The sequence below is a fragment of the Phoxinus phoxinus genome (assembly GCF_949152265.1).
Source record: "Phoxinus phoxinus genome assembly, chromosome: 11".
Lineage (NCBI taxonomy): Eukaryota > Metazoa > Chordata > Actinopteri > Cypriniformes > Leuciscidae > Phoxinus > Phoxinus phoxinus.
This window is the reverse complement of record NC_136886.1, coordinates 190,611-200,000: the sequence shown is the minus strand read 5'-3', so window position 1 is coordinate 200,000 and position 9,390 is coordinate 190,611. Positions and strand designations below refer to the sequence as shown.

Here is a 9,390-nt window from a genome sequence, read left to right as displayed (position 1 = left end):
TGTGTGTGTGTGTGAGCAAGTGTTCTGTCATGGCTGAACGGTTGAGGATGTGTGTCAGTTTATTCGCTCTTAAAGTGACGGCAGACTAATATTCCTGCTGTTGTCTGTCATTAATGTTAATAAAACAACAAAGTACAGCTTTAACAGATTAATCTATATTTAATTTATACAGTGAATAAATAGTTACAGTATTTTACATTTAGGTTTAACCTGTTAGCCTTCACCAGAGCGAGGACGCTCTGAAGCGTTTTTTTTTTTAAATAGTTCAAAGTTACTATCAGATTTAATGTTATTACCTTGACAAACTATACATCATTAAAAATATATAAGTCTCACGTTTCAGTATTTGACCACTATTGTATTCTGAGAAACTTATAGTGACAGTTATGTCTTAATTTGTGTCAGGATTTATGTAATGAAAAAATGAGTCGATACCTTTAATATGAATTATGAGCGTCAGCTGCTCCATTCAGAAAAAAACTCCGGTGCTGTTGTCTTGAGAACGCGTGACAAAACAACGTTCCTCAGGGCTTTTGGCTCAAAAATGTGCAGATTTGGAGAAATATTGATATATTATCATAGGTTTACATCATATTTCTATAGACAGGAATAATATTTATTGAATTTATATCCAAATGCGTCGATGTATACATAAAGAGCGCTGGATACTCTGATGTACTGTGTTTTCAATCCATACAGCAGGCTGAGGGCGCTCTATGCACAGTTTTTTCCAAATATGGGAGCACACGAAGAAGAACAATAACCTGTGACCTTCCAGGACGTCACTGACATAAACACAGCTAACGTTAGCTTTCAGAGATCGCTATAACATGCAGATAAAGATGTTTTGAAGACAATAAACATGATTGCAATGATATTTGATTTACCTGTGTTCTTCGAGCCATGTCAGGTATTTTTATAATAATAGATTATATGTATAATGTAATGCTAATCGATATAGACTTTACAAACATGCAGAATACCATAAACTCATTTATTTTCTGTCTGATTTTCTTTTCTGAAGCCAAATAAGCTCATAGAAGATTATTTAAAACACTCGACTTGCGCTATAAAGTAAGTTTGGAGCACAAACAGGGTTTTAATCTCATAAATTGTCGTGTATTGATGGTGTGCTAAGCTAACATGCTAGCTAGCTCTCTAGTTGCACCTGCCATCTAGCTGTTATTTTTTATGATTTTTTTTCTAAATCGGAATGCTTACTGAAATATTTCTTTATTTAAGAAAGGCATTTGATACAGTTTCAAATGTGAAGTGAAGATTATGAAAGAAATTAGGGGGTGAAACACCGTGATTAGCCAGTCGTTAGGCATTATAATGGAGACAAAGGAAAAGAATATTTATGGCCATAAGCCGGCTGGAAAGGTGTAAATGTGAGCAGGAGAGAGTGACACTGAATGGGGCTCGTTTGCACCACAAAACAATAGAGACAATAGACTGAATAGATGCTAATAGATGACAATAAACACAAGTTTGCATTTTAGAGTCAATTCAAAATAAAGTCATTTGAGATGATCTTGAAAAACATTTAACAAAATACAGAGTTTTAGACTTATCACCTTCAAATTTTAAATATAACATGGTCAGACATGTGTCTTTAGCTGGAGTGCATTTCTAGAGTGCTGACGGGCCAACTTCAATTTAATTTTCATGAAGATGTTTCATAAAAATAAATTTCTAATAACTTACACAACTTTGAAGCTATTCATAATTTTTTTTTCATTATGACAATAATTCATTCTACATTTCCAATAAAGTGCCAGGTGTCAGCTTTCAAATGAGACCATACTTGAGCTTTTAGGACAAAGGGTCAATTAATTGAATCTTTTTTAGGTTGGGTATGCTATTTCTGGGGATTTTTCAAAAGTGGCGCTGAAGGCTAACAGGTTAATTATTAATTTCTGTACCTGAATACTACAGTTAGACTGTAGTAGTTCTAGTGTTCATCTCTGCCTAAAGTTATGTACCGTATATATGTTCTTATTTTATCACGGACTGTTCACTGGTCTTTAATAATGTTTGAACTTGACCAGTTAGGCCAGTAGTTTCTGATGTGGTATCGAAGAACTTCAAGTGAGCTTTCAGTAATAAAGGAAAAGCAAAGTTACCACACACACACACACACACACACATTATTTTTTTCTGCTGATCTGAAACGTGGCTTAAAAACTAAATGATCCGCACCGTGAGTTGTGTGATCCGTGGCACCACTATCCTCTTGTGTTCGCTGTGGGTCATGTGACTGTCCGTCTGCTCCCTGCAGCCTATCAGTACAAGCTGGCCGTCGAACGCTACGAGTGGAACAAACTCCAGAGCGTCAAGTCCATGGTTCCCATGGTGCATCTGTCCTGGAACATGGCGAGGAACATTAAAGTGTCCGACCTCAAGCTGTTCGAGATGATCAAGTGAGTGAAGGCTCCTCTGTCAGCGTGTGTGTCTGGTCGGTACCGAGCCGTAATCCGTCTCTGTGGTGAACAGGTTCTGTTTGCTGCGGACGCTCAAGCAGTGTCAGGCCATCAAAGAGGCGCTGGTGGCTGCTGGGAAGGAGACGGTCTGGCACCGGAGAGGCCGGGATGAGCCGGCGCATTACTGCAGCATCTGTGAGGTGAGTTCTGGATCTGATGCCCAATAACCGCTCGTTCTCGTTAGGCTGTGCACGAAAAATTAAATACTATGCAAATTTGACTCGTTGCTTTGCTGACCGTAAATGCAGTGAATCCGTGATCAAGCCCCGAACAGCGCAGCGTGTTCTCACTCGAGCTCTGTTGTAACGTCAAACTATATAAACACGATATCCATATGCTGACTCGAGTGGATATGCACAATAATTTACGCTGCTTTATTAGCGGGGGTTTTCCCGTTTGCGTCGCTTGAGCTTAAATGCTTTTGTTCTTAAGGCGAGACACGGCAGGCTAATACACTGCTGTTTTTTTTCTCTGGTCAATTTTGAGATGTTGGGCTATTTGTCTTCAATAACGTCTTCTTTCAGACTTGTGGTGAAAAAAAGTCCAAAATACACATTTAGGTGTTTATTTTACTGACTTTGTCTGTTTGCGTCTGAGGATTTCTCTGAAAATCAACAAAAGTTGTCGTTCTAAATCATCCGCTGCTCCGCGATCTCTGTGTTCTTCCTTTAATCTCACACACACACACCGCTGTGAAGCTCTCTCTCTCCTGTACAATGCTGTCGATCCAAATATGGTAATTTCCTTTTAATCAGCAACCAATCGTGAAAGTACAATGGGCATTTAACTCTAAAAGCGAAATCTCATTGGCTGATGTCAATGTCTGATAGCGTGATTGGTTCAGAAGCATCACATGACGCGCTCTGACACTCAGATGTGTGTTTCTGACTGTTTTTCTGCTCAGTTGAAGGCCATAAATGCTGTGTTTATAAGTTTTGATGTGATTTAGGTGGCGTGTATTGTTGTTGCTAATGATTTGATAAGATATTGTGTCAGTAAATAGTTGTTTCCACTAAAAAAAGTATGAATTTTTACATTACAAATCTTTAAATGCCTTTTTCTCAAAATGAGTTTTTTGTCATTCTCTAAACATCTCAGCCGATGTACACCAAACTCTCCAGTTACACACTCAGCAGTATTCTGAAGATATGTTCAGAGGGATTTGTTAATAAATCATTCCTGGCCTGATTTATGTGACATTTTAATCAAAAAAAAATGTCAAATCGATTTTTTAAGGCTATGGACAGTATATTTAGATTTCCTAGGTCATGAAAGCATATCTCCTGAAATCCTCTGAACATCTTTCATCTTGTGTGTAATCAAAATGAAAAAAAAATTTTGCACCTGGCTTTATCATATGTTCAGATCTATCTACCGAAAATATATGCAAAATTGAGCATATTTAATGAGATAATGCATCATTTGCATAATTAAACATACAAATTTCAAAAACTTGTAATAATTTTTTTTTATGAACTTGTGTAAGTAATCAACTGAGGAAGTTTCATGGTGATCTCTATTATTTGAAAATTGTACCCTATTCACCTGTAGTGTCTCGCCTTAATATTTTTTTGTTTACACATATTGTTTAATGTAAGCTTGTTAAAAAATGGTGACAACTTTTTTTTTTAAAGCCTTAAACTTAAAAAATAACGTCTCATTTTTATTTTTGAAAAATCCCCATCCCTTGTTCTAATCAGACGACATGCTGAAATCAGCCTGTGCTGTATTGTTGCAGGTGGAGGTGTTTAACCTTCTAATGCAGGTGGAGGTGTTTAACCTTCTCTTGGTGTTGTTGCAGGTGGAGGTGTTTAACCTTCTGTTGCAGGTGGAGGGGTTTAACCTTCTAATGCAGGTGGAGGTGTTTAACCTTCTGATGATGTTGTTGCAGGTGGAGGTGTTTAACCTTCTAATGCAGGTGGAGGTGTTTAACCTTCTCTTGGTGTTGTTGCAGGTGGAGGTGTTTAACCTTCTCTTGGTGTTGTTGCAGGTGGAGGTGTTTAACCTTCTCTTGGTGTTGTTGCAGGTGGAGGTGTTTAACCTTCTAATGCAGGTGGAGATGTTTAACCTTCTGATGATGTTGTTGCAGGTGGAGGTGTTTAACCTTCTGATGCAGGTGGAGGTGTTTAACCTTCTGATGATGTTGTTGCAGGTGGAGGTGTTTAACCTTCTCTTGGTGTTGTTGCAGGTGGAGGTGTTTAACCTTCTAATGCAGGTGGAGGTGTTTAACCTTCTCTTGGTGTTGTTGCAGGTGGAGGTGTTTAACCTTCTGTTGCAGGTGGAGGGGTTTAACCTTCTAATGCAGGTGGAGGTGTTTAACCTTCTGATGATGTTGTTGCAGGTGGAGGTGTTTAACCTTCTAATGCAGGTGGAGGTGTTTAACCTTCTCTTGGTGTTGTTGCAGGTGGAGGTGTTTAACCTTCTCTTGGTGTTGTTGCAGGTGGAGGTGTTTAACCTTCTCTTGGTGTTGTTGCAGGTGGAGGTGTTTAACCTTCTCTTGGTGTTGTTGCAGGTGGAGGTGTTTAACCTTCTGATGCAGGTGGAGGTGTTTAACCTTCTCTTGGTGTTGTTGCAGGTGGAGGTGTTTAACCTTCTCTTGGTGTTGTTGCAGGTGGAGGTGTTTAACCTTCTCTTGGTGTTGTTGCAGGTGGAGGTGTTTAACCTTCTGATGCAGGTGGAGGTGTTTAACCTTCTGATGATGTTGTTGCAGGTGGAGGTGTTTAACCTTCTGATGATGTTGTTGCAGGTGGAGGTGTTTAACCTTCTCTTGGTGTTGTTGCAGGTGGAGGGTTTTAACTTTCTAATGCAGGTGGAGATGTTTAACCTTCTGATGATGTTGTTGCAGGTGGAGGTGTTTAACCTTCTAATGCAGGTGGAGGTGTTTAACCTTCTGATGATGTTGTTGCAGGTGGAGGTGTTTAACCTTCTGATGATGTTGTTGCAGGTGGAGGTGTTTAACCTTCTCTTGGTGTTGTTGCAGGTGGAGGTGTTTAACCTTCTGTTCGTGACAAGCGACAGCTACGCCCGCCACTCCTCTGTCGTTCACTGTCAGGCCTGCGCTCGGAAGGGCAGTGGAGAGCTGGAAGGGTTCGTGGTGTTGGAGCAGCACCGGATGGACGACCTCATGCAGGTTTACGACCAGTTCTCTTTAGTAAGTCATTTTTTTTCAATGCCATTCTTGTTCCAGGGCGTGTCTGAAGGGTTTAGATCCGGAGTGACTCGCCTGAAGGTTTTAGATCCGGAGTGACTCGCCTGAAGGTTTTAGATCCAGAGTGGCTCACCTGAAGGCTTTAGATCCGGAGTGACTCGCCTGAAGGCTTTAGATCCGGAGTGGCTCACCTGAAGGCTTTAGATCCGGAGTGACTCGCCTAAAGGTTTTAGATCCGGACTGGCTCGCCTGAAGGCTTTAGATCTGGAGTGGCTCACCTGAAGGCTTTAGATCCGGAGTGGCTCACCTGAAGGCTTTAGATCCGGAGTGACTCGCCTAAAGGCTTTAGATCCGTAGTGACTCGCCTGAAGGCTTTAGATCCGGAGTGGCTCGCCTGAAGGCTTTAGATCCGGAGTGGCTCGCCTGAAGTTTTTAGATCTGGAGCGGCTCGCCTGAAGGCTTTAGATCCGGAGTGACTCGCCTAAAGGCTTTAGATCCGTAGTGACTCGCCTAAAGGCTTTAGATCCGTAGTGACTCACCTGAAGGCTTTAGATCCGGAGTGACTCGCCTGAAGGCTTTAGATCCGTAGTGACTCGCCTGAAGGCTTTAGATCCGGAGTGGCTCGCCTGAAGGCTTTAGATCCGGAGTGGCTCACCTGAAGGCTTTAGATCCGGAGTGACTCGCCTAAAGGCTTTAGATCCGTAGTGACTCGCCTGAAGGCTTTAGATCCGGAGTGGCTCGCCTGAAGGCTTTAGATCCGGAGTGGCTCGCCTGAAGTTTTTAGATCCGGAGTGGCTCGCCTGAAGTTTTTAGATCCGGAGCGACTCGCCTGAAGGTTTTAGATCCGGATTGGCTCGCCTAAAGGTTTTAGATCCGGAGTGACTCGCCTGAAGGTTTTAGATCCGGAGTGGCTCGCCTAAAGGTTTTAGATCCGGAGTGGCTCACCTGAAGGCTTTAGATCCAGAGTGGCTCACCTGAAGGCTTTAGATCTGGAGTGGCTCACCTGAAGGCTTTAGATCCAGAGTGGCTCACCTGAAGGCTTTAGATCCGGAGTGGCTCGCCTAAAGGTTTTAGATCCGGAGTGACTCGCCTAAAGGTTTTAGATCCAGTGTGACTCGCCTGAAGGTTTTAGATCCGGAGTGACTCGCCTAAAGGTTTTAGATCCGGTGTGACTCGCCTAAAGGCTTTAGATCCGGAGTGGCTCACCTGAAGGTTTTAGATCCGGTGTGACTCGCCTGAAGGTTTTAGATCCGGTGTGACTCGCCTGAAGGTTTTAGATCCGGTGTGACTCGCCTGAAGGTTTTAGATCCAGAGTGACTCGCCTGAAGGTTTTAGATCCGGAGTGGCTCGCCTAAAGGCTTTAGATCCGGAGTGGCTCACCTGAAGGCTTTAGATCCGGAGTGGCTCGCCTAAAGGTTTTAGATCCGGAGTGGCTCACCTGAAGGCTTTAGATCCAGAGTGGCTCACCTGAAGGCTTTAGATCCGGAGTGGCTCGCCTAAAGGTTTTAGATCCGGAGTGACTCACCTGAAGGTTTTAGATCCGGAGTGGCTCGCCTGAAGGCTTTAAATCCAGAGTGGCTCACCTGAAGGCTTTAGATCCGGAGTGGCTCGCCTAAAGGTTTTAGATCCGGAGTGACTCGCCTAAAGGTTTTAGATCCGGTGTGACTCGCCTGAAGGTTTTAGATCCGGAGTGACTCGCCTGAAGGTTTTAGATCCGGAGTGGCTCGCCTAAAGGCTTTAGATCCGGAGTGGCTCACCTGAAGGCTTTAGATCCGGAGTGGCTCACCTGAAGGCTTTAGATCCGGAGTGGCTCACCTGAAGGCTTTAGATCCGGAGTGGCTCACCTGAAGGCTTTAGATCCGGAGTGGCTCGCCTGAAGGCTTTAGATCCGGAGTGACTCGCCTGAAGGCTTTAGATCCGGAGTGGCTCGCCTGAAGGCTTTAGATCCGGAGTGGCTCGCCTAAAGGCTTTAGATCCGGAGTGACTCGCCTGAAGGCTTTAGATCCGGAGTGGCTCGCCTAAAGGCTTTAGATCCGGAGTGACTCGCCTGAAGGCTTTAGATCCGGAGTGGCTCGCCTGAAGGCTTTAGATCCGGAGTGACTCGCCTGAAGGCTTTAGATCCGGAGTGGCTCGCCTGAAGGCTTTAGATCCGGAGTGGCTCGCCTAAAGGGTTTAGATCCGGAGAGAATGTGTGTGTGTGTGTGTGTGAGAGAGAGAGTGTGTGTAACGTGAGCATTTGGAATAACACTCTTTGCCCACCTTGTGTTTTTCAGGCTCCTGCTCTTCATTCGTCTTCATCTTGACATTAAGATGCTCTACATGTGGATATCACATTACAGGAACTCTATAAACGGACCGTTTCTGATATTCAGGACAGTGGTGTCGTCTCTCGCGAGCACACGGGACTGTCGACTCCAGCAGTGTGTGTCTATGCAACCGGTCTATAACTGCAGTGTGTGGTTATGGCCTGCAAGGGGTGGTCTATAACTGCAGTGTGTGGTTATGGCCTGCAGGGGGAGGTCTATAACTGCAGTGTTTGGTTATGGCCTGCAAGGGGTGGTCTATAACTGCAGTGTTTCGTTATGGCCTGTAGGGGGAGGTCTATAACTGCAGTGTTTGGTTATGGCCTGCAGGGGGAGGTCTATAACTGCAGTGTGTGGTTATGGCCTGCAGGGGGCGGTAGTGAGTGAACTTCCTCTCCACACCGGCTCGCCGCTGCTTCACGTGAGAAACTAATCACAAAAACTTGGGTGGAAATTATGGGAAACTTGTTTTTGTACATAGTGTCAATCACAACTGGCATCGTCACTTACAGACTACTGACTTGAGACGTTCTTTTTGTATTTTGTTAACATGCTGAAACCTGAAATCTTTTCCTTGTGTCTCAAGGGTTCGCCTTCACGAAGGAGCGCTAGCCTAGCTTTTTGTATGGTAGATATCGATTTTACGATGACTTTGGATGGCTAAATCTACAAAAAAATATTTGTAATGTGAAGAATTAGGTGATATATATATATATATAATTTTTTACTGCTTTTGTTTTTCCTGTCTTGTTATTTTGACACCATGTTCGATATTTTGTTTCTTAGGTAAGAAAAAGGAAAAAATTGTGGAAAAACATAACAGCCAAGTCACAAAGAAAAATGAGTTGCACATAGAGTAAGGAATAACGTTTAATTTGTCTGTTTTTTTTTCCTTCCTCGTTTGTTTCTAATCCTGATGTACATTTACACTATTTATAAATACATATTTATTGCTTGAAGATATTTGTGGATGGAATGCTGTTATTTTTCCCAGAGTACCTGCCATTAAATTTGAAGGAGTTTTGTCATTTAAACTACTCCTGCATTTTTCTATATAGAATTAAACTGCTTAGTAAGCATTGTACAGAAACTATTAAATTGTTTTATTGTTTGAAGAATGTTTTATGAGTTATTAAACAAGTTGTCAACATTTTCATGCACTTGTATTAAGTATGTTCGATACGTGAAAGTTATGCATACATTTTTATAAAGACATCACATCTCTTTTAATTACACACACACACACATCAAGCCAACGGGCCGTTTCCGAGTGTTTCCGGTGTGTTTCGGGCGCTGTTGTGTGTTTTGGCCGATTCAGCGTGTAGAATCAGTCGGTGAGAGAGAACTCTGATTTGCGGTCCATTTACTATTTAACTATGTCTGGCCTTAAAAATTCATAATACAGAAGTGTGAAGCTTTCACTGCGATTACACAAGAATCCCTTCGTCTCCCCTTA

The 9,390-nt window shown here is 42.7% G+C and overlaps 1 protein-coding gene across 3 annotated transcripts in view; it reads left to right on the top strand.

Moving 5' to 3' along the window:
- The window catches only part of kdm6al (lysine (K)-specific demethylase 6A, like), a gene marked incomplete at its 5' end in the record, with an annotated part of 56,268 nt that extends 47,184 nt beyond the window's left edge, over positions 1–9,084 (top strand). For all 3 annotated transcript variants that reach the window (XM_079629018.1, XM_079629017.1, XM_079629016.1), the window contains 4 exons: positions 2,282–2,423; positions 2,497–2,623; positions 5,464–5,634; positions 7,905–9,084. In XM_079629018.1, the coding sequence (XP_079485144.1) occupies positions 2,282–2,423; positions 2,497–2,623; positions 5,464–5,634; positions 7,905–7,934 (470 nt within the window). In that variant the 3' untranslated portion in view covers positions 7,935–9,084. The remainder of the gene's footprint in view (positions 1–2,281; positions 2,424–2,496; positions 2,624–5,463; positions 5,635–7,904) is intronic.
- Between the last annotated feature and the right edge of the window lie 306 nt (positions 9,085–9,390).